Source organism: Onychostruthus taczanowskii, unplaced genomic scaffold, assembly GCF_017590055.1.
Source record: "Onychostruthus taczanowskii isolate IOZ18803 unplaced genomic scaffold, ASM1759005v1 scaffold25, whole genome shotgun sequence".
Taxonomy (NCBI): Eukaryota; Metazoa; Chordata; class Aves; order Passeriformes; family Passeridae; genus Onychostruthus; species Onychostruthus taczanowskii.
The window spans coordinates 10204844-10230335 of NW_024499796.1; the positions used below are offsets into that span (position 1 = coordinate 10204844).

Here is a 25492-nt window from a genome sequence, read left to right on the forward strand (position 1 = left end):
TGGTGTGGACACAGCAGCGGCGGCCCCGGGCCCGCGCAGCCTCCGGCGGCACCGGCCGGACAAAGGCCCGGCCCCGCTCACCTTCCATGCAGGTCGAGTCCCGCTTCATCCCCGGCCGGCTCCTAGGGCCGCCTCATGGCGGCGGGGGGCGGCGGCCCCGGGCCCGCGCAGCCTCCGGCGGCACCGGCCGGACAAAGGCCCGGCCCCGCTCACCTTCCATGCAGGTCGAGTCCCGCTTCATCCCCGGCCGGCTCCTAGGGCCGCCTCATGGCGGCGGCGGGCGGGCAGCCCGGCTCGGCCATCGCCGCCACCGCGGGCCGCCCTATGCTAACGACGTGATGGCAGCGCCGCCCCCGCCGCACCGGCCCGCGGGGGGGCCGGGCCCCCGCCCGCCCCGCGCTGGGACTGGGCCACCGGCACACCGACCGACAGACCGACCGACAGACAGACAGACACAGGGACTGGGCCACCGGCACACCGACCGACCGACCGACAGACACAGGGACTGAGCCACCGACCGACTGACCGACGGACCGACCGACACAGGGACTGAGCCACCGACCAACTGACCGACGGACCGACCGACCGACACAGGGACTGAGCCACCGACCGACTGACTGACACAGGGACTGAGCCACCAACCGACAGACTGAACAACCGACAGACCGACCGACACAGGGACTGAGCCACCGACCGACTGACCGACACAGGGACTGAGCCACCGACCGACTGACCGACAGACCGACCGACACAGGGATTAGCAACCGACCCATAGACCGACCGACTGACTGGTTGAGAGACCGACTGACTGACCGACCGACTGACCGATCGTCCGACCGACAGACAGACCAACCGACCAACTGACAGACTGACTGACTGACCAACAGACTGACCGACCAAGAGAACGACTGACGGACTGACGGACTGACAGACTGGCAGACTGGCTGATTGCTGCCACTGCCTGAGGCACGGCCTGGGCAGTGCCAGGAGGGATCAGGCACTGGCCGTCACCACTGGCCACCAGCGTCGGCCACCGTCCGTCACTGCTGGCCACCACTTTGCACAGTCCTTCCACGGCTTGCCAGGGAAGTTGAGAGAGAGCGCTGCTCGCTGTGGTGTGAAACAGGTACCACTGACACAAACGGCACATCAACAAAACCCAGGATCCTCAGCATGAAAATAAAAGCTGCCCAGAGCAGCTGTGGCTGCCCCGTCCCTGGATCTGTTCAAGGTGAGGCTGAACAGGACTTGGAGCAACCTGGTCCAGTGGAAGGTGTCAATGCCCACGGCAGGGTGAGCTTTAAGGTCATTTCCAATCTAAATCATTCTGGGATTTTATGAGTCTATGAAAATTATTTCATTAAACTGATAACAAGTATTGGCTGAAAACTTGTGCTTATTTGTAATTACCAGTGAAAAGCAGTACAGACCCAGGCAGTAGAGCCGACAGGCACAGCTCACCATGCTCAGGGCAGTGCCCTCAGGGAATCCCCCTCCCCTGCCCACACCTGGCAGAGCACTGAGAACACGGACTGGGACTCCCAGTTCCCCAGGACTGGGAATTCAGGTGCTGCTTTGGTGGTGGTCACTGTGGGGCAGAGGACTGGAGCCTTCCTCCTGCCCAAGTGAGACACTGGAGTTAAAATGGGACACAATGAACCCATGACTGATTTAGCTGCCCACCTCAAAAGAGGCACCTCTAGCAGCACTGGTCATGGTGAGCTCTTCGTCAGACACAGCCACGTGTGTCTGCACCAGAAAATGTTTTCATGAAGCTCTTCTGCCCCTTCCTTTTCCCTCTGGGATAAACTCAGCCTGGGCTACAGTGCAGCTCATGTGTCCTTAGTGCCCAATAAACTGTCCTGGTGCTCAGCTGTGTTTGACCAGCCCAAACCAATGCTCACCACACCACAGCATTTAAGGGGAGGCCCAAGAACATTTCTGCTGATGCCCAAGCCAACCTGTCATCCAGATGTCTCAAAGTCTCAAAAGTGGCTTTTCTGAAAAGCCACAGTTTGCTTCTGTTCCTCATCCTGAGGACTGCAGCACCCAACTGCGCTCTGAGAAATGCCTGGCTGAGAATAAACAAGGCTCAGAGGCAACAAAAGAGGTCATATTTCACTCCATCCCAAGCCTGAAATTTTATTGCTTTCTGGTGACATCCAGCAATGCAAGTAACCTCGTGAGCATGCAGGGCAGAGCTCAGTGGTGTCCTCCAGGCAGCCCGGGGCCCCTGCTCCAGCTGACCCTGCTTGGGCAGGGGATCTGGCCCCCAATCCTAACCCCAGCCCCAACCCCAACCCTTCCATGATTCTCTCTACTCATAATCCTGTTTTTAACCCAGCATTTCCACACAGCAGGTGCATTTGCAGGAGCAAACTCTCTAAGCCCACCCTGCAGTGCTTTGCTGATGCTGTAAATCCGTGCAGTTCTGTGCCAGTGAGACCCCCGTGGGACTGACATCCCCTTTTCCACAGCCACCCGACCCGGGCTGGCCGAGGAGCAGCGCATGGCCAAGGTAAGCCAGGCCTGGCTGCACTATTGACACAGCTGTTTGCAATTGTGCTGCTCCCAGAGCTCCACATTCTTCATCCCATGTGAGCCCTGCGCTGGCTCCCGGCACCCCTCGGAGGAGTGTGACCAGAATGCAGAGTGCTCATTTTGTAAAGCTGCAGCCTGGTGTGGACACAGCAGGCTGAAATGAAGCAACTTAATCTCCAGATAACACAAAGTTGCTCCCACAACTGCTGTTTGGACCCAAAACACAGACACACCAAAAAAAACCCAAAACAAACCTCCCCCCCCCCAACCCCCCCAATTCTGAAACTGCAATTACAGAAAAAACCTGGCTGGGAAAAATCATAATTGTCCAAACAAACCAAATCTTCCAAATTCTTCAAAACTCACATTAAATACACATGGCAGTTCATCCATACAAAAACCTTAAGGGCAGACAATAATTGCAGAGATCCAAAACTATTCTGTAAAATCACAGGCCAGCTGGGAATGGGCAGAGGGCAGGCAAAGAGACAGGAAAAGGAGTTCTGTTGTCTGACCCAAACAGCCATGCAGCAAGTCTGGGTAAAAGGAAAATAAAGTAGCTGGTTCTTATTTTAGCCTGTATCATCCAATTCCCACCCCAGACAGAAAAACCTGATGCTACTGTAACCAGCATTTAAGAATTTATAACAAAACCAGTTCATAACAGTAAAAGCCAAAAGCATTGCCAAAAAGTGGGCAAGTGGCACTGCTGCCTGCAAGGGATTTATTGTCCTGATGTTAAAGCCATAAGGGACAGGCACAGGAAGCAAGAGGAGGTTCTGCCCCTCTCCCCCTGGTGATGTGCCATGAGATCACCATTCCAAAGAGAAGGAATTCTCAAAAGATGTGACTTTTTCAGAAATATGGAGACGAAGTGGCATCATGAGCCATCAAAATGGATGGAACAGCTCTCCCAGGACCAACACCATCCCTTGCCACGGCCAATCCCAAAAGCTTTGATGAAAACCCCGAATTTGGGCAGAGCAGGGTTGGCAGAGCTGCGCGGCCCCAGGACAGGGGCAGCCCTTCCCTGAGCTCTTGCTGTCCCACCCACGGCCACAGTTTCATAATTCCCCGTGCTGCAGCGGGGCTCTGCCCATTTTCATGACAATCGGGGCTCTGTTGTGTCCCCGCAGTTCGAGCCATCAGCCCCTTTGTGGCAGGAACAAAGTCCGGGCTGCGACAACAAAACCCAGCACATCTCGGCGCTGAAGGCGACAAACCCAGGGCTGCCCCCACACCGCCGAGCTGGCCACGGAACAAACGACAGCACCAAGGGGATTTGATTTCAAGCAACGAGCAGATCCCAAGGAAATCCCCGATCCTGGCTTAGTTTTGATGTTACCAACAGTGGTGCTGCTGGCAGCATCTCTGCTGTGCAGCGCCCGAGCCTGCGTGGGTCGGCAGGAACCTGGGAATGAGACCCAGCACCCACAGCCAGAACCAGCCTGGCTTGCAAATGGGGCTGAAAAAATGATAAAAATTCAGATTAACACATCTCAACAGCCTCGGTGCTGTGGATGTTATTGCTTTCAGGCACTGCAGTGAGAGAATTGGCTGGAGGTAAACACAGCTTGTACTTTCTCCAAAAGATCTATTCCACTCATTATGTATGCAGCTATTTCAGAGGAAAAAAATTAAAATTAATATTAAATTGCTTAGAGGAGCTATGGAAGAAACTGCAAGGAATTATAATGAACATCCACCTGATGTCTGAGCTGTTCTTGATAATGGTTTAACAACAGATCAGGTAATTCCTCTCCTCCCTGGTGTTAAACACGCCAGGAGTGTGGTGTTAATAATTCTAGTGAAGGTGGTCACCTGGTGCACATAAAATTAAGCTATTTTCTCCTTCTTACTAATTTGATAGGTCGTTGTGTAAATTGAATCCTTCTATCAATTTCCGATTTTATCTGTTTATTTATATTTTTATTCACCTGGCTACCGAATTTGCCATCCCAGACAACTGAGGGGTTACAAGAAGAGTTTCATTGCACCTCGCACACACAGCAGAGAGAGCTCTGTGTAACAGAGGAGAAGGCAGGGGGGAGGTTAAGGGCTCCTCAGAGGGGAAAAAGGGAAAACAAATGGGATTGTAGGCATGGGAAGTATATGGTTTTACTGCCTTAGTGGGAAAGTACAAGAAAGGGGAATTGCAAAGGGAGAAGCTTTACATTTCTATGAGGAGGCAATCGAGCTCCTTTCCCTTCCTATGGGATAGCTCCATCCATTCTAAGAGTGCATCTCCTGTAACTCCCAACTCGGGTCACACAGCATCACAGCACACTGGAAAACACGGGGAATTCCTGGGCTGGGCCCTGGCACCAGCGAGAGCCTCACAGAGGCAGGCACTGCATGGCTGGAGCAGCAGCAGCCAGGGCAAGGTCTGACCCTTGCAGCTCCTCCTGTGGGCAGCTCTTTCTGCCAGGGGTTGATCTTCAGAGCCCACAGCAGATGCAGCAGTGGGGCTTTGTCCCACATGTCCCACCTACAGGACCCAGTGCACCCATCAGCCAGAGTGGACAGGTTGAGCCCAAACTCTTCATCCAAACCCAAACTCTTCACCCAAACCCAAACTCTTCATCCAAACCCAAACTCTTCACCCAAACCCAAACTCTTCATCCAAACCCAAACTCTTCACCCAAACCCAAACTCTTCATTCAAACCCAAACTCTTCACTCAAACCCAAACTCTTCATCCTAACACAAACTCTTCATCCAAACCCAAACTCTTCATGCAAACCCAGGCAGAAGGTGATGTTCAGCAGGGTGCAGGAACAGAGGAGAGGCCTCTAGGCCAGGAAGCAGAGAGTATCTCCCAGATTTGAAGTGGCAAAATTTTGCACATTAAAGTGATCAACTGAAAAGCCAAAAGATGACTTTATGCCAGACTTAGACAAACTGCAATCACACAGATACACCAGCCTGCTGCAGTTGCTGGTGTATTTAATAATAGCAACAACAAACCAAGTTTGTTATTATAACTGTTGTTATTATAGTTCTGAAGAGCATTTACAAATTCCAGCTTGCTGGTGAGCAGCAATTTTTTGTATGCCCAGGGAAAAACAAAGAAACAGTGAGGACATTTCCTCAAATTTCAGGTCAGATGGCAAAACAAAGGAGAAAAAACCTTCAGAATTACAACAGCAGCCAACACGTTGTTGGGAATGCAGCAGCTTGGGAGCTTCTTTGGAGCATTAGGTGTTGGGGAAATGTTCAGATGTTCCTGTTTGGGAACATCCTGGCTGCTCTGTGCCTCTTACACAGTGGTGACACTCGGCAGAGGACGGGGAGGGGGCACAGGGAGAGCTGGGGAGGTGGCACAGAGCCCCAGGGAGGTGGCACACAGGGACCTGGGGAGGTGGCACAGGGAGACCTGGGGAGGTGGCCCAGAGAGACCCGCGGAGGTGGCACAGGAGAGCCAGGGAGGGGGCACAGAGGGACCTGGGGAGGTGGCACAGGGAGACCTGGGGAGGTGGCACAGAGAGACCCGGGGAGGTGGCACAGAGACACCCGGGGAGGTGGCACAGAGACCCAGGGAGGTGGCACAGGGAGGCCTGGGGAGGTGGCACAGAGAGACCCGGGGAGGTGGCACAGGAGAGCCAGGGAGGTGGCACAGAGGGACCCGGGGAGGTGGCACAGAGGGACCCGGGCCATGCGTGGCTCGGGGGACGCGGGCCCGGCCCCGCTGTGCCGTCCCCGCGGGTCCGTGCGGCCGGAGCCGGACGGGAGAGGGCAGCACCCGACCGAGGACACGGCGAGCGGCACGGCGGGACTGCGCACCGGGAACGGGGACAGAACACCGGGAACGGGCTGGGCACAGCGGGAACGGGACACCGGGAACGGGACACAGGGAACGGGGCTGGGCACAGCGGGAAGGGGACAACACACCGGGAACGGGCTGGGCACAGCGGGAACGGGACACCGGGAACGGGACACCGGGAACGGGACACCGGGAACAGGGCTGCGCACACCGGGAACGGGACACCGGGAACGGGACACCGGGAACGGCACAGCGGGAACGGGACACCGGGAATGGCACACCGGGAACGGCACAGCGGGAACGGGACACCGGGAACGGGACCTCCCCTTTGTACCCACGTAACCAGCCAAGAACACATCCATGCCGAAAACAGCATATTCCACTGAAAAAACCACATCACCCGAACTCCCAGCTTCTGTAAGAACCTCCTGCCAACACCTCAGCTTGGAGACCGAGGGATTTACCATCTACAACCATCTGTAAACAACAATTACTTATTAAGATGAATTCAAGCTTAAATCAGATTGTGAAATGTCAAAATCTATGGGAAATATATTTGTTAGAAAGGCAAGGGCAATTGAGGACAACAGCGCAGGACAACAGGAGAAATCCCCATATTCAAAAAATCCTTGTGGCTCCTCTAGAAAAATGCTTTAATCATTTTAAGTTTCTGCTGTTGTAAATGTGAGGGAAATGTCCCCATGAGCTACACGGTTGTCCTGGCTGCAAGGTCAAATCTTTGTGTGTCCAGCAGGCTGTGTGATTTCAGCTCAACACTGCAGAGCAGAATGGTGCTGGGGAAGTTCTTTGTATCCTGCTCAGTCCTTTGGAGCAGCCTGGAAATCTGGGGCATTTCTGCACTGCTCCCCCCTCCTACTAATATTGGTTCCAATTCTGAACGGGGCAAGAGCTGAATCCTGAAAAAAACATATGTTACTTCCCTGTCTTCCTCCTGATCCTCATGCTTTCCTTCTGATAAAACTGGATAATTTATGCATCACCTGCACCAGCAGCTCCCAGGCCCAGATACCACCCACCCCAGTTAGCACGAGGTTCCAAATTAAGATGTACGTGACTGCAAAGAGCCAATTTTATTAGACAAACACTAGGGGCAAAAAAAAATCTTCCATCCTCCTCTCATTTGTGAAGCCACACAGGGCAAAGTATTCCCATGCCTATTCCTGACAGGGAGTGAGGCTGCCCCAGCACAGGGGCTGCTGCTTTGGGTGTAAAGACTGAATCGAACATGCAGTATTTAAGACAATTAGGTTTTCAAAGAAACTACACTAAACATTTCTTTCATGTGTAATCAAATTATGTTAAAGCAAACCTCATAATTTAAACCATTCCATTGGTCAGCTCCTATTTGTTTTCCCTGCACCCTCATTTTTGCTCCAGATCTGTCACATTACATTAACACCTTTCCTACTCACTGCCTACAGAAATAACAGCCTTCGACATGCCTGCACAATCCATTTGTCCTGCTCTAATTACTTTTTGACATAGCCTCTTCTGCTGTTATCTTGCCTTTTCTGACCTCTGTCTGTATAAAAGCCATTTAAAACAATCTTTACACTCGGTATCTATTGTGATGTGTCTTATATGATACTGCTGGAGTATCAGGCAGCGACATTTTGTAAATCAAATATTTAAATCTGTGGTAATACGATAATGTACTTGAGGAGGAAAGCCATGGCATCGTGGTAACAGCTACAACTGGCTGCTCACAACACGAGCCCCCAGGACTGCAGCACATTTTCAGGATGAAATTTCTATAGTCATAAAACTGTTCTACATAAGGAAGCTGCTCAAAGATAAACAGGGTTTTTCTGTGTGCTGAGGAATTTCCCTTGATTTCATAAACGTGGAGGAAAGCAGGAGAAACTGAGAAAAGTGGTCATCCTGCACAAGAGAACCCAAACAACCTCCAGACAAACTGAGCAGACAGGAAGAGGATCAGGCAGGGTGCACCAACAATGCAACCCATGACAAATCACACTCTTCTTCAAACCCAGAGAAGAAACCATGAGTCTCTAATCCCAATATCCCTCTGTTTTCATCAAGCCCATTCAAAAACTGTGCCCTCATTTTCTTTTGTGGTGATTCACAGAAGATGAGCCTCTAATTACCAGCTACTTCCCCAGCTGAAGCAGTGGAGGATCTGCTCTGTGCCAAGTGTCTGCTTTGGAGTCAGGAACTTTTCCACATGGTGGAACTAATTTTTTGGATATCAAGTTGATCCCAACGTACGTATGTCTCACTATACAGTCTAACTACATCTTTACATGCTATTTTCCACATGATCCAGCCTCGTGCTCACTTAATTGCTATCTAGTCAATATTTTACTCACATTTCAAGAGATTCCTCAAACCTACATTTGCTCTGGTTCATTTACAGGGTAATTATCCAGCTCACACCAAGTCTGGCCTTCTAGATCCAACCAGTGCAGACACAGGCACAGCTCTGCTGGGAAAGCACAGCTCTACACTTTGTCTTCCAGATGACAGCACTATAAAACCAACAGGGGACAAAACCAGAGTCAATTAAAATACATTAAATGCAATGCAACAATTCCATGATTTGTCATAGAGATTTTATTCCTTTGAATTCCTCTGACTGTGTCCTCAGGACATTAAATCCCACGAATGCTGTGGAAAGCTCTTCCCACAACACTTCCCTGCGCTCATTTTTATTTTCCCCTTTCCTGTCAGCAGCCCTGACCACAAACCTCGGCCTCATTAAGGCATCTAAACAGAGAAAGGACCCGTGGCTGCACGAGCAGAGCAGTCTGCTGGGAAAGCAGGAGTGTGGGATGATGCTGTGCTGGAGCACAGCGATGGGAAGGTTTTTCAGCCATGGTTTTCCACAGGACATCCAACAGCAGGAGCAGGTCATGCCCACAGGAGCTGCTGAAACAGCGAGGATTTAGGGCACCACAAGCAACAGACACCAAGGAAGCGAGGCCATAGAGATTCCCAAATTTCATGTCTCGTGAGTGAAGAGGCTCCAAGCTCCTCTGTCCAGCGCACAGAGCAGCATCTCCTCTGGCTCCAGAGCAGCTGCCAGCAGAAGTTGGGGCCTTCATTCCTTGTGCAGGAGCCTCGTGCTCGGAGAGCAGCCCTGCTAGGACCGCGATTAGTCCTTAACAGATGCCTCTGATTTGCCTCTGGAGGAATCCACCTCTCCCGTGACTGCCCGGGGACGCGGCCCCGAATTAGGGGGGTTGATTTCCCCTCATTAAGCCTGTCCTGAGCTGCTCTCTGCGGGAAGCAGCCTCGCCACAGCTCCCACCAGGGCTCCAGAGACACACTGCAACTCCAGAACCCACCTCGGCCTGCTCCTCCTGGCCTTGGCAGGGGGAAAAGGGCGGCTTAGCTAAACCAAACAGATCCTCCTGCCTGCTCTCGGGGCCCAGCAGCGGCTGCAGCCGAGCCCCACTCACTGTCTGTGTGCAGGACAGACAGACAGACAGACAGGCAGAGCTGCCCTGCTCTCTGCAGCTGAGCCCCCCTCACTGTGTGTGTGCAGGACAGACAGACAGACAGACAGGCAGAGCTGCCCTGCTCTCTGCAGCTGAGCCCCCCTCACTGTGTGTGTGCAGGACAGACAGACAGACAGACAGGCAGAGCTGCCCTGCTCTCTGCAGCTGAGCCCCCCTCACTGTGTGTGTGCAGGACAGACAGACAGACAGACAGGCAGAGCTGCCCTGCTCTCTGCAGCTGAGCCCCCCTCACTGTGTGTGTGCAGGACAGACAGACAGACAGACAGGCAGAGCTGCCCTGCTCTCTGCAGCTGAGCCCCCCTCACTGTGTGTGTGCAGGACAGACAGACAGACAGACAGGCAGAGCTGCCCTGCTCTCTGCAGCTGAGCCCCCCTCACTGTGTGTGTGCAGGACAGACAGACAGACAGACAGGCAGAGCTGCCCTGCTCTCTGCAGCTGAGCCCCCCTCACTGTGTGTGTGCAGGACAGACAGACAGACAGACAGGCAGAGCTGCCCTGCTCTCTGCAGCTGAGCCCCCCTCACTGTGTGTGTGCAGGACAGACAGACAGACAGACAGGCAGAGCTGCCCTGCTCTCTGCAGCTGAGCCCCCCTCACTGTGTGTGTGCAGGACAGACAGACAGACAGACAGGCAGAGCTGCCCTGCTCTCTGCAGCTGAGCCCCCCTCACTGTGTGTGTGCAGGACAGACAGACAGACAGACAGGCAGAGCTGCCCTGCTCTCTGCAGCTGAGCCCCCCTCACTGTGTGTGTGCAGGACAGACAGACAGACAGACAGGCAGAGCTGCCCTGCTCTCTGCAGCTGAGCCCCCCTCACTGTGTGTGTGCAGGACAGACAGACAGACAGACAGGCAGAGCTGCCCTGCTCTCTGCAGCTGAGCCCCCCTCACTGTGTGTGTGCAGGACAGACAGACAGACAGACAGGCAGAGCTGCCCTGCTCTCTGCAGCTGAGCCCCCCTCACTGTGTGTGTGCAGGACAGACAGACAGACAGACAGGCAGAGCTGCCCTGCTCTCTGCAGCTGAGCCCCCCTCACTGTGTGTGTGCAGGACAGACAGACAGACAGACAGGCAGAGCTGCCCTGCTCTCTGCAGCTGAGCCCCCCTCACTGTGTGTGTGCAGGACAGACAGACAGACAGACAGGCAGAGCTGCCCTGCTCTCTGCAGCTGAGCCCCCCTCACTGTGTGTGTGCAGGACAGACAGACAGACAGACAGGCAGAGCTGCCCTGCTCTCTGCAGCTGAGCCCCCCTCACTGTGTGTGTGCAGGACAGACAGACAGACAGACAGGCAGAGCTGCCCTGCTCTCTGCAGCTGAGCCCCCCTCACTGTGTGTGTGCAGGACAGACAGACAGACAGACAGGCAGAGCTGCCCTGCTCTCTGCAGCTGAGCCCCCCTCACTGTGTGTGTGCAGGACAGACAGACAGACAGACAGGCAGAGCTGCCCTGCTCTCTGCAGCTGAGCCCCCCTCACTGTGTGTGTGCAGGACAGACAGACAGACAGACAGGCAGAGCTGCCCTGCTCTCTGCAGCTGAGCCCCCCTCACTGTGTGTGTGCAGGACAGACAGACAGACAGACAGGCAGAGCTGCCCTGCTCTCTGCAGCTGAGCCCCCCTCACTGTGTGTGTGCAGGACAGACAGACAGACAGACAGGCAGAGCTGCCCTGCTCTCTGCAGCTGAGCCCCCCTCACTGTGTGTGTGCAGGACAGACAGACAGACAGACAGGCAGAGCTGCCCTGCTCTCTGCAGCCTCGCTGCCTGCCATAAATCCTCCCCAACGCTGCACAGCGGGTTTAGCCCGAGGGATCCTCTGCAACTGCGAGAAATGTGAGAGGGTTTGAGAGGAAACATGTAAGATTCAGATTTGAAATTAAAATGATCTGCCCCAACAACAGCGCCTGGATTTCTGCATTAAATTTTTGACATTCCAATGGCATGATACGTTCGAGTTGCTCACCCAAGATAATCCCACGCGTTTTTTTAGGAGTTAAAAATTAAAATCTGCATTGGGGTTTTTATCATACATCTTGGAAACAAGGCAAATAGAAAACTCCCAGTGCTCACCACCAGGCATCTTATCAGCAAAACTGCGGGGCTCTTTGTGCTGCGCTGCGATGACTTTGCAGCACACACTCCTGCAAACAGCCCCTGCTGCTCCCAGGAGGCACCCTGGATGCTCAGCCCCACAGATGCCACATCGTGTGTCAGAGCATCCCAAATCACACTGAGTGAGCCCCTGCACCGGATTCAGCAAACTGCTCTTGCACTACGTCTGCAGGAGCAAATGTAGGATTGAGACAAGGGCCACACTGGGGTTGTACACGCCCAGTATTTGGTTAAATCAGGAATTAGACTTCTGAGTTTTAGAGATATGAATGTCACTTAACCAAACAGAACATGAATACCCACAGGGCAGCGACCCTCTTCCTTAAAGGAAAAGACATCCAGCTTTTCCTGTGTGAGTCTTGCCAAAGACTAATTACATTATTGCTTGTTATTTGCAACAAAACATAAACATTTTCCTCATGTCCTGAGACAGCAATGACAGAGGAACACCCTCACCTCGACACACGCTGTTGTGTAGGATATACAGCACCCTGATCTAGTCTCATCCACCCACTAAATTGCTCCAAAGTTTGCTTGCACATATTCTCTGCAAGTCCAGTTTGAAGCTGCTTTCTGCACTGGCAGTACAGCGAGCAGGGTGACAGTCTAACATGGTGTCCTGCTGAGATCCAAGAATAGCAATGCCTTAAAAGGCAGCGATGTTGAGATCACAAGGAAAAGAGAATTAGGGCACAGCTGTGGAGTTCTGTAGGCTAAAACATAGACTCAATATGTCAGAGAAAATTAAATCACAAAGCTACATGTAATTTCTAGTCTCATTTGGAACTTTGCTGTAGCTGTGCAGAATTTGTGCTGGGGTCATACATGTGAGTCTCTGTGTTTCTGCACACAGAAATAAAGCATGGAATTAATTTAAAAAGAAAAAACAAAGAAGTTGAATGCCACAGTAACACAAACAGCTACATTTGGGAGGATGTGTACATGCAGCTCACACACAGGTCTGTGGGCTGCTCTGGAGGCCAGACAGCAAAGCCCCAGACCAGCCTGTGACACAGCCTCACCTGCAGCACAAAACAAAGGCAAACTGATCTGGCAGATCTGAAAAATGCCTGTTTTCCTGCAGTTGTCAGGTAAGTGAAAGGTACCCTTCCTCAAAACTGAATGTACAAAAAGTGATAACAAACTTTAGCATAGGCTTTTCCCCTTGAAGGTGCTGCATTCCTCAGAACAGTATGCAGATATAAATTCGCCAGTATTTCTTTATCCTTGAAGCCCAGCACCAGCTTCTCCTCTGAAAGCATTCAATATCCAACAGAATACAGTCCATTATCCTCTGCCAATATCTACTATCGCAATCTGTGTCCAACTAATGAATTTTCGGGGTGTCAGGGCCTGTGTCTGTCAGAGCAGGAGCCGTGCCTCGAGCCAGGAGCTTGGTGCCCTCCCAGTGCCCCCCCAGCTCCAGACAAGCCTCTGAAGGCACCGTGGCACAGCAGCACGGAGGGGTTTGGTGGCAGGACTGTGCATTCCATGGGATCCCTGGATGAAAAGCTGACCTTCAGGCAGAGCAGGAGGGGCTATCCTAGCCCAGCCTGGTCCCATGGAGCAGCTGAGCAGTGCCTCACCCCACAAGAGACCAGGCTTTACCTGACCGGCAAAATTACCTCTTTAAAAGGCTCTGAAGGCCAGGGACAGATAAGAGAGAAGATGGAGGAGATAAAGCTGCTGGTAACAAGGGAGCAAGACTGATTGGGATGAGGTGTAGATAGCCAGGCTCTCCTAAATCCCTGGTGCTTGAGCAGTACTGTGGTACAGAACAGCAAGAAAACAGAGGTTGGAAGCTGCATGTAATTACAACTGTGTTTAGCTAAGTGTATTTCCTGTGGAGATCACAGAGCAGGGCTGCACTCAAAGCTGGTGTGTTGGTATCAGCCATCCTTTGTCCCTAAAGAGGTAAATTACACCTCTGATTTGTATATAAAGTTCAATAGCGGCTAATGGCTACGCTTGAGCTGCAGACAGAGCTGTGGACTGACATCTCCAGGAGTCAATTCCTATGAAGGGCTGGTACATTAAGAGATTTTACAAAGGGGGAGAGTTCAGCAGCCAGGAGACAGGGAGGAGTGAAAACAAGCCAGGGAGGGATGCGCAGGGGCACCTGGTGAGGTCTGGCAGGGGGAGCAGGCTCGGTGGATGGGACCTGGTGCCCCTTGGCCGTGCCTGGGGAGTGCAGCCCTGCCCTCAGCAATGCAGCCAGGTGATCACCGAGGTCCGCTCCGACCCGAGCCGTTCCATGACTCTGTGACCCAACTCCTGCCGGAGTTCCAGAGCTGTGTGCACGTGGCAGAGCTGGGGAGAAGGAGGAAAGCACCACACGGGAAGGAGACACCGCAGCAGTGCGGATGAGCAGCAGGGATGCGGGAATGCAGTGATGGAGGAGAGCTGCTCTCCTCTGGGAACCGCACCGGCAAGGGTTAACGGGGCCGTTCCCGGGCGCTGCACGCAGGGGCACACGTGCACACCGCGATCTAATTAACAGAGAAAATGCCAAACGCTGCAGATGAATTGCCTTTCCCGAGCAGAGCCGTGTATTACCTGCCTTACGCACAGCCCGCTTCGCACACGCAGCGCTCCGCGCAAACCCCGCACGCGGCGCGGGGAGCGATCCCCGAGCGAGGATGCACAAGGAGGTCACCGACCCTCGGGAACATCTCCGGGAGCAGGGCACGGAGCCTCGCACCGCACCAGTGCGCTCGCCCTGACCCAGTTTCCCGCAGCATTTCTGCATAGCGACAGAGGTCCGGGCGGGACAGGCGACAGCGGGCAGCCCAGGCGCTCCCCGCTGCCACTGGATGTGCCCTGCCTCAAGCACTGCACTGGAGTGCCAGTAAACACAGGAAGAGAAGGAATTACAGCAACAACAAAAATCCTGTTCTCGTTCACAGAATATCCCTCGGAAGTAGGTGCAGGGCTGTGAGAGCGGCTACATGATTATCCATCCCGTGGATCCTCCTTGGGATGGAGGCAGGTCCATTCTGGCCAAAGCTCTTTGCTCGTTTTTGGCTGGTCTGGGCATTCCTGTTGCCCTGAACCATTCCTGCCCTTTCACTTCCACCGAAAGGAATCCTATTTATTGAGCCACCCAGAAGATTACAATTCCTTCATTCCCCCCAGCCAAAGCTCTGATGCTGTGAGGAAATGCATTTTCCCACCCCGAGCCCCACACCCCTCACATACTGTCCTATTTCCTACTCCCTCAGTCCCTATGGAATTACAGTGTATTGACTGCAGATATACTGGCTGTTCTGATGTCATCTCCAGGCTTTTTCTTTTTAATTTTTTTTTTTCCCTAGGTGAAGCATCTTTATTTCCTCTGTTCTGAAATTTTGCGCTGAAACTATAACAAGCCAAAAATCTCTTCAATGGGAAATTTCACAAACGGAGGATTATGACTTCAGCTTCAGAATAAGCAGCAGGAGCAGATGGAACTCTTCAGAAACAATGATTCCATTTTCATGCAAATTTCCTTAGTAGTTAAAAAAAGACGACGAAGAAAAAAAACCACCAAGATATCAGAATGGTCTCTAAATGGAAGATTTTTGAATGATGCTAAAAGCAAAGGGCTGGTAGCTCTCCAGAGTCCCAAGCATTTTAGCAGCAGCCAGGGTGAAAAAAAAAACCCGTGACAAACTAAACCCAGACTCCATCCCCACTCAGAGTCAGGATAAGGGAAAGGGAAAATGGAGTGCATGTGTATTTGAGTTTTTATGATTTTCAACATCCTCGGCTTTGTGCTAATGCACACTTCAGAGCTAATTCTTATGCTCTTTAGGAGCACAGGCTTCATTCATGAAGCAGCATGACAAAAATTCTTTATCCACTTGATGACTACAGAAGGTGACAGGCGCCGAGAAGCAGGCAGCCACGGGGACCCTGTCAGAGTGCTAACCTGCAGCGCTCCTCCTGGGAGGACAGCGCTCCCCTGATTGCAGCAACACAGGCATGCATATTTCATAGCCCCAGTGTGGAAACCGAGCCAATTCTTTTGTTATTAATACTGGCAGCACACCCTAAAAAACAAATAATGCGCAGAGTTAGCAGACCCTGGTTTTGGCTCTTATACTGACTTCTCACTCGGTTTTGGTCTTGTGCCTCGATTTCCCCCTTGTGTTTACTCCCCAGGCGAGGGAATTCGAGCTCTCAGGGAGGTGAGGACAAGTGGCTTTGCCCAGCAGAGCGGGAGTGTGCCACGCTGCAGTGCCAGCCGCTGTCCCGCGGTGCATGCATGCAGCGCACGCTCTCGGTGCAGTACGCAGTACCTCAGGAGGCCCAGGGAGCTGCACTTGCACAGGCCACTCTTCTACACTGAGGTTTAAAGCTGGAGCAAGCCCCACGCACAGGGGAGCAGGAATGCAGCAGCCAGTGCTGTTTGGCAGGGGGAATGTGCAGCCAGGCCCCTCCGGAGCAGAGCTGCAGCCACCAGGACGGCTCCTTGGACCAGCCCCTCCAAATCCAGGATCCCTCCTGCCACAGCTGCTCCCTGATGCTGCTCCTGATGTTTTGCAGTGAGGCTTCGTAAGTGCCCATCAATTCTATCAAACAATTTGTATCTTAGTTTCACATTGATTTTTAAAATTAATTTTATCCTTCCTTTTTCATGCAAAAGGGATACAAATTTGGCTTCGAATAAGGCTGCCAAGAGCAAAGGCCTCTGAGCCATGTGTTCAATACCAAGAATACTTCTGTTTAATCCCATTCTACCTACACTTATCCCTTTCATCATGTCACTGGCCAAATCTTTTCACTTTGAATTTGCTCTCAAGCTGAATCTCTTTCCTTCCTCATCAAGTTAGATAGATTTAAGCAATGACAGCTACCAAAAGGACAGAGCACATACAAAATAACTCCAAAAATGGGCTCAACAAGGTTTATTTCAATCTCTTCCCTTGCTTACTTCTTAGTAGAAGGATGTAAAGCAACAATTTCCTCACTTAATCCCTGCTTGACCCAAATTAACTTTTTCCAAACTATTTTCTTAAATAATTTCTTTATAGTCTTGCCTGAATGAACTTGACAATAGGCATATCTCAGTCTCCCAAGGAAAGGAAGAGAAGAGCACTGGGCAGGGATAAGAAGATAATTTAGCTGTTCTGACCAGCACAGTGCTGCACATTGGGGTGCTGGAAGAGGACAGATTAACACTCTGGATTTCTCTTTATTTCTCAATAAAGATGACACAGGAGGGAAAAAAGACACATATCCTTTAAGCCCCCACTTCTTCAGCTGCTGGTCTTTGTGGTATGAAGAGAAATGAGACCCATCTGCCCTGGGTCTTGCCTGTCTGGATCAGCACATTGGATCTGACCAGACTCATGGGAAGTCTTCCTTCCTCCCTCCCCTGTTTTGTCACAGCCTTTCTCCAGGATGGGAGCTGCCAGAAAGACTCGAGGCTAACTGGGGGAAGCACAAGGGAGCACCGGCATTGCCTCTCCTTCAGATGCCTCAATGGAGCTCACTTCCCAACGGGAAAGGATGTTTTCCACACATTTAGTGAAACACGGTTCCAATTTAGCAATCGCCGTGTTCAAGCTACCGAGCAGGACTGAGTGTTTTGAGAATGAGAGCAAAATAATTAGGGCGAGCCTCAAAATATTCAAGCGGCTCAAACATGTGAAGATCACCTCTGATGTGGGGACAGAAGGAGGCACCTGGAGGTTGGCACGTGGTTGTGCCAAAACCCTGCTCCCTTTTCCAAACCCTAACATTTCAGATTTGAGGAATTCTATGGTATTTCTGCTAATCTTAAAATGGGTTCCACAGCTGTTCAGATACCTTGTAAAGCCCACATTACCCTCAAAATCGATCTTATGGATTCATTTTTATTTTTCATAAATATGATCAAAGATACCATGTGTTTTTCAGTCAGAAGCCCACTCTTACCTCAGCAAGCACCGAAATACATATTTTAACAACTGCATCAGCTATGCTTCAGGAGTGTAACTAAATGACTCCAGAAATGAAAGACAATCCTCAAAAGAGGAGGCAGACAGGAAGCTGTCTGGGAGCTGGAGAAGTTACTACAAGGGTGATTGTGGGCAGAATGGACAGCAGGTAGGAGTGATCTCCTTCACACTGATGCCAGGGAGCTGGGAACCTCTTCATCCACATCAATGGCAGCTTGTGTGACAGTGATACAAGCCTGGGTCACCATTAAAGCAGCATTTTTTTTTTTCTTTTTCTTTCCAAATCGCTTCCTTTTGGATGAGTTCCATGTAACTGTCATTTGTTTCCTCATTCCATTTTCATTTTCCATTTATACATTCATCCAGCCCTTGAGGGGGAATTCTACAGAAATCCGTGTCAAGCATGCCCACAAGGGCCCTCTGACCCACCCCTCCCACTCCTCCGTGTCCCTGCTAGTGCCATCGTGGCACAGCTGAAAAACTCAACAAACTTGACCAGCAAAGGGCAGGAATTGCCAGCACTGTGGCTCCTTCCCTTCACCCCTCACCTGCAGCTGCCCCAGGGTGCTGGGGCTGCCAGACCACCAAAGCACAGGAGCCCAGAACCAGCAGTGGCTCCTGCAAGCTTTTTAGCAGCAGTAAAACACAGAGAGAAGAGCCACGCGGTGTTGGAGAATGAGAGCCTGTCCCGAGGGGCAGGATCACGGGTCAGAAGGGAGCTCAGGAGCCACCCAGCCCAAACTCCCTCCAAGGAGGGCGTGCAGGGCCTTGGACTCCCCTCTCAAAATGCACTCAGAGAAGAGGAAAAGGTCAGCGACTGAAAAAAAGCAGAGGAAAAAAAAGGCAAAGAAGCCTGGAAGAGAATGAGAAGAGAAAATACAGCACAGACATGGACATCTCCCCGCTGCTCAGCCTGGGCTCCCTCTGAGAACACTTGACAGAAACAAAGTTAGTGCATCTTAGTGCATCTCCAGAGACATCCCAGTGTCTCGTTTCACCGTCCCAGCACAGGGAAAGGATGCAGACCAGTTGCGGGAGCAGCTCTGAGTTTTGTCAGTGTCAGGCCACTGAAACTAGCCAGGCAGCGCAGCTCGTTCATCATCAGGTGGTCTCACTGAGAACGTGCTTTGAAGTGTCTGATTCCGTCCTGCCACAGAAACGGCGGCGGCTGCTCTCTGCTGAAGAACGGAAAGGAAACAAACACAAGCGGCGAGGCTGCTCGGGGCTCGGTTTGGAGCCGCCGAAGGGCTTTGGAAGGGCTGTGCTGCCGCTCCAGGGGACAATCCCGAGCTTTCCCAGGAGCCCGCAAGGCGCTGCAGCCGCTCTCTGACACCCACCAGGTGCCTCCAAGCGCCAACACGAAGCGGCCCGGCGCTACCGCCGGCTCTGCCGTGACCCAGTTTCCCAGCGGCCCAGAACGCCCGAGGATAACCCGGGCGGGGACTCGGGGGCCGGCGGAGCAGGCCCGGCGGGTGGGTGACAGCCCCGCGGCGCTGCGGGGCCCGGCGGGGGCTCNCCGCCGCCTCAGCGCCCCGCCCGCGCCGCGCCGGGCTCCGCCGGTTACAGCGGCGAGAACTGCCGGGCCGTCCGCATCCGCCGCCAACTTTGGGGAGAGCGAGCCCAGCGCGGAGCCGCAAGCCGGGAGCGCCCCGCCAGGTAAGGCGTTAATCCGAGTCCCGGCGGGCCGGGGGGAGCCGCCGGAGGGGCGGGGGTCGCGCTGCGCCCCGACCTGCCGCCAGTTGGTTTTTTTTTTATTATTTATATTTTATTTTTCCAGTCTCATTTCTGCACGTGCTCCTTTGTTCTCCAACAGAAGCGCTTTTTTTTTTTTTTCATATATGTGTATATATATATATATCCGTTAATGTAACGCAGCTGGAGCAGCCGCTCCCCGCCGGTACCGGGGGAGGGGGAACAGGCGGCAGCTCCCCCTTATTCCCCCCCCGTCCCCTCCCCGCTTTATTCCCTCCTCCCCCGAAGAAGAAGGAGAAACTCGAGCGATTCCGCAGCGCTGGAAGTTGCTCGCGGCTGCGGGTCGGTAACCAGACACGCGTGTCGCCCGAGGGCTGGCGGGGAGGAACTGAGCCAGACGGGGACACAAAGGAGGGGGGCAGCCCCAGACACGCCGTCCCCGCCCCGCGGCGGCAGCGCCCGGCACCGCCGAGAGCCGGGCGGGGACGGCGAGCGGGGAGAGGATGCCCCCGGTGCCCCCCTTTTGTCTGGCTCCGGTGGCACCTGCGGGGGCGAGCGCTCGGCCGCCCCGCCCGCGGACCGTGTCGCGACCGGCGACGGATTGGCGACAGTTGTGGTGGGAGAGGGCTGAGACAGCCCCGCTCTCGGCGGCTTGGTTCTGTGGCCGTGCAGGGCTCGGTGCCGTAAGCCTCGTGTTAATTAACAAAATCATTAAAAATACGAAAAGAACTGCAATAAAATGAGCCCCCGATGTGCGGTGTTCCACCGGTTCTTGCTCCATCACACGCGGAATTTTTATCGGAACTTGCTCTAAAAGAAATTTAACATATTTGCTCCCAGACTGTCGACAGTGATTAGCTGTGCCGATTGCGATGAACTCAGTACAATATCTAAAAGAAATTTAATGTATTTGCTCCCCCAAACCATCTGCAGCGATTTACTGTGACGATTGCAATGGGCTGTGTATACGATATCTAAAAGAAATTTAACTTCTTTTCCCCCAAAATCCTCTGCAGTGGTGCTTGGGCTTCTGTGCATGATAAAAGATGTTCAGCATACACTTAAAAATCTGATATTTTCTAAGAAAATAATTTTCATAAACTTTTCCTATCGTTTCCTCAGCAAAAACAACCCATTATGAAACCTCTAAGTAGAATTCTTCCACAAGTTTAGCAAGTTGAGAAGGGGACCATTTACCCTCCTTGTTTTGTCCAGGAATGCGAGATAGCATATTTTGAAAGTTAATAAGTATTAAAAGCCACGAGGAGCATCAAAAGTGTATTTCCCAGCGGCGTGCTGGCCGCGGCGCGGAGCAGCCAGCGCAGCGCCTGCAGCTCCACGCAGAGCAGAGGTTATTCACATGGCTGTTGGAGAAACTCCATTCATATCTCTGACTACCTGGATTTGAATAGAAACCAGACAGCAATTCTTTGGTCCCAGCCACTATTCGCCCCGCTGGACAATAGAGATTTGTTAGCACACAGGCACAAGCCCTGGGACACAAAGCTGGAGGCAGCAGAGATAGGGGCTTCACTGCACAGGAAATTACAGCTTTTGATGCACTGTTGGCAGGTCTGTCGGTTCAGAACAGCAACATGCCTGTGCCATGTTTAAGAGCTCCTGACTGCCATTTTTAACCACCTAGAATGTCATAAAAGCTTTATTGTCGCAGTACATAAAATCATGAAGTCCATATGGTTACTTTTCAGCTGCCCTGGGTCTGGAAGGCAGAAGCACGATCTGGCTGGAGATTTTAATTTGGGGGGGGGGCGTGGGGGAGAATTAGAATTTGAGAACAAAAAACCTCAAAGTGTTTATAAAAGCAGAGATTTGTTACCGAGGCAGCTGATGTCCAGCCTGAGATGGGGTGGTGTTCTAATGGACTAGGTTTAGTGGTGGCTCTAAGGGGACGTGGCTGGGCAGCTTATTTCATCTTAAAAGGTCCAGTAAATTTACTCCACGCAGCTCCAGTACCAGCTGTGGAGAAGAACATTGTTCAGTTGTGTCAACTTGGCAAACACAAAAATAAATCAGAAAAACCAAACCGCTCAGTGTCTGGTACCTCCCATTTCCCCTACTTTCCCCCCAGTCTGGAGTTAAAATGAGAACTGCTCGGAGACTGGGCTTTAATCTGCTGATTGGAGCCAATGAGCAGAAATTATCGAGATTAGAAAACCAACCAGAGGGTTTTATTAGCTGAGAAGCCAGCCCCTCGCTGTGCGCGGCGCCGGGGCTCGGGGCAGTCCCTGCCCAAAGAGCGGCAGGATTGGGGCTGGTCCTTCTCTCTTTTTGTGTTTTTCCATAAATCCTACCTCCCCTAGCACCTCAGAGCCAGATGAAATAGCCGGTGCAGCGGGCTTTTGGACTGTTTGGACCCGCACAGTGCGAGGGTGTCTCTAGGTGGGAGCCTCGATGCAGCACGACTGGGGTGACTTGGCTCTCCTTCAGCCAGCAAAAACAATGAAAGTGAGAGTTGTGAATTACATGTGGGAAGTGTGTGTTTGTTATGAGCTGCAGCCATGCAAAGCATCATGAAATACAGAAACAAACACTGGGCTGTTAAGCATGTTTTTATCAACGCTCCTGGTGTGGAGCTCAGGAAAAGGGGAAGCCAAACCCTGGGCTGTTTGCTGCCATTAAGCATGTTTTTGTCAACGCTCCTGGTGTGGAGCTCAGGAAAAGGGGAAGAATTTTAAAGCAAGGAAAGTTCCAGGAGACACCTGAGAGTAATGCTCTGCACCAGCCCACCAGGCAGATGATGGACTTGCTTCCACTGGTCCTTTGAGCAAAGAAGGGCAAAAAAAGGCTGGATGACTAAAAGAACACGCTTCTAAAAAAGGTGCTTCTTGTACAACTAACAAGCACTCGTACATGCGAGGGGCCAGCTCATGGAATTTTCAGCTGCTGTTTCAGGACATTAAAAATATAAATGTGAATGAATGTAAATACTTTTCACAGGAGTCAGTTTTGTCTGAGTAATTATATAACTTCCTTGAATTCTCTTCCTCATGGAGTACAATGGCTTGGGTGTATTACTTCTCAGTAGAACTTAGCTTGATTGCAATCTAGCCCAATTCTTATCACCTATTTTGATTTTTTTTTTCTTGCTGGTACTGACAAGCCCAGAAGGACCTACCTAAAATAGGCCTTCGAACAAAAACATTACCATTTTTAATAAATGTTGAGGATATTGATGGCTCTATCTACAGCACACTTTTAGATGAAATTCCATGGTATTCTTAAAATGCAGCAACCTTTTCTGTTACCTGTAAGACTGCTAATACTTAATATTCATCCAGATGCTAATGTTAAAACCTACCCCTTGAAAGTGCTGTCTAAAAAAAAAATGTGCTGAAAAGTTAAATTCAGTCCTTGCAATTGGGTCGTAAGATTTTGAGTACCTGTTAAGCACACAGTTCTGAATGGAAACCAGACCATTATAGGTAGGCAAGAAGCACTTCTGCTTAATGGAAACAGCCATAAGGGGAATGTCTGGGCATGACCCGCCCCCAGCAACTCAGCCTGGACACGGCAATAATCCCATCAGGCACATAAGAAAAGGATGCTGATGGCTCTTCTCATGTGGTCAGGGTTTATTTGAACTGCACATAGAAATAACAGATCATTCCAAAGTCAGTGTTCACAACTCCAGTTACAGCTATTCCAAGGGAAAGCTTATAAAGCCTGAAGCACTGTCACAGCCACTGACAGCCCTGGAAGTTGCAGCAGATGCAGAAGAGCAGCGCGTGCATAATCCAACCATTAATAGATGGTATTGCATTACAGGGTTGGTTGCCAATAAAAATGCGTCAGGTATGCTGAGATCTCACAATACGCTTGGCAATTTAACAAAAAATGTGGAATCCCAAGAATTTCATTTTATCTTAATAATAGCCAGCAGATGCTGTAATCGTTTCAGACCCACAGTGTTGATTAATAGTGCTCAACAGTTTCAAATGTTAAGAACTCAAAAGATAACAGTTGGGTGTTTTGATATAATATGGAAGCATGTGTTTCCCTAAGAAGCACCATGGACACAGAGGTGGATGACATCACCTTTTCAAACAGACTTCAGTCATTCCTGCCCTCCCTGTTCTGCCTGAGAGTAGCTCAAACCATCTGCAGCTGCCCTGTACCATAACACAAAGAAATGAACCCAGTGCCAGCAATGACCTGGGTAAAACTGCACATTTCTGAGTGCTGAGTGCTGCATCTCGAACCCAGGAACCCTCCTGCATTAGCAGTTAATTGTGTGGGAATGAATATTGCAGCAAGCCTGGGCATGGGAATTCTGCTGCCCGGTAGCGGGTCCCTTTCCACCATCACAGCTTTGGGATCCTGCACAGTTTGGGTTTGCAGCACCACGCCGCTCAGCCCTGCGGTTAACCCGTGTTTCCCTTGGAAAGGCCGGGCTGTGTGGGATGGATGCCCAGCTGCAAGGGCTGGGTGGGCACGGGCAGCACACTCATGGCACTGCCAGCTCAGAGTGAGCCCAGCATACAGGGGACAGGGGCTGTGTGCTCCGGGGTGGGGACAGGGACTCTGTGCTCTGGGGTGGCTCCAGCCCAGGCAGGGTGAGCCCAGCATACAGGGGACAGGGGCTGTGTGCTCCAGGGTGGCTCCAGCCCAGGCAGTGGTGGCAGGGGACAGGGGCTCTGTGCTCCAGGGTAGCTCCAGCCTGGGCAGTGGTGGCAGGGGACAGGGGCTGTGTGCTCTGGGGTGGGGACAGGGGCTCTGTGCTCCAGGGTGGCTCCAGCCCAGGCAGTGGTGGCAGGGGACAGGGGCTCTGTGCTCCAGGGTGGCTCCAGCCCAGGCAGGGTGAGCCCAGCATACAGGGGACAGGGGCTCTGTGCTCCAGGGTGGGGACAGGGGCTGTGTGCTCTGGGGTGGGGACAGGGGCTCTGTGCTCCAGGGTGGCTCCAGCCCGGGCAGGGTGAGCCCAGCAGTGGCACAGGCAATGCTGATCCAGTGCAGGCACATTGGAACTCAGTGAGCAAGGCATCCATCCCCAAAATTCTATCAATACATTTACTGATTCTCAGTTTGCTGACAAAATCAGTTTATAGTTCTCATGGAAAATACCTTGTCATGAGTATTCAAGGCTTTCCTACTTTGCTTTTTCCAAGCTTTGAGGACTTGAGCATTAGAGCACACATCCATCCCTCTGTTCCCATGTACAAGTCCACAGTGCCTGTGTAAATAGTGCTACATCTTGAGTCTGGTGTCACGAACAAAAATGATTCATCTGGTCTAGAGCAGAAGTGGTCAGGGTTTCACCAGGCACTGCAATTCCCAGTCTCCCATGTTTCCCTACATTTCCAGCTGCACGCACACCAGTGCCCTGGAGTGGCAGCAGCTCCATTTACATAACCAGGGCTGGGTACCCCGGGGCTCAGGCTGGAGCTGAGCCCCCAGTGCAGGCAGGGAGAGACTCTCACCTCTCTGGGAAGGCTGCTCCTCCCTGGGGAGGCTGGGGGAGCCCAGCAGGGCAGCCAGGGTACAGAGGGTGCTTATGTGACAGACAGAAAACCCTCCCCTGCAACTGGCTGTGATCAGTGGCTCTTCCTACTCATATTTATCTCTTTAGGTAGAGCCTCAAATTCTAACTGTTAAGATGATCAACACATTTGCAGACAAGGTTCACATTAAAAAGGTCCTAGTTACAAAACAGAATACATGCAAGTTTGCCATATATTATTTTCTGCTAAAGATTTAAATATCATGTGGCTTTAGCTTTCTTTCTGTTCACTGAATATCAAGGTCAATTAGGAATGATGTCTGGCTAGTACTCTCAGAGCAGATTAGACAGTTGCATCAAAAACTAGGACCATGTATAGGTCATCTGTTACTGTGACCTAGATTTCTGAGAATCTGTTCAATTTGTTTTATTGAAAATGTGATCCTTTCTCAGTTCTGCTTCTCATAGCAAACCTTTCTGTAATAGCAGAAAATAGCTTTATTAG

At 51.8% G+C, this 25492-nt stretch overlaps 1 protein-coding gene across 3 annotated transcripts in view; it reads right to left on the reverse strand.

Moving 5' to 3' along the window:
- Positions 1–25492, reverse strand: part of NR6A1 (nuclear receptor subfamily 6 group A member 1) — a 63411-nt gene that overhangs the window by 25535 nt on the left and 12384 nt on the right. Inside the window, exon 1 of one of the 3 annotated variants that reach the window (XM_041406769.1) lies at positions 214–307. The exons of the other annotated variants lie outside the window; for them this stretch is intronic. Coding sequence (XP_041262703.1) covers positions 214–241 — 28 coding nt within the window. The 5' untranslated portion in view covers positions 242–307. Of the gene's footprint in view, positions 1–213; positions 308–25492 lie in introns of those variants that run through there. 3 annotated transcript variants of the gene reach the window in all.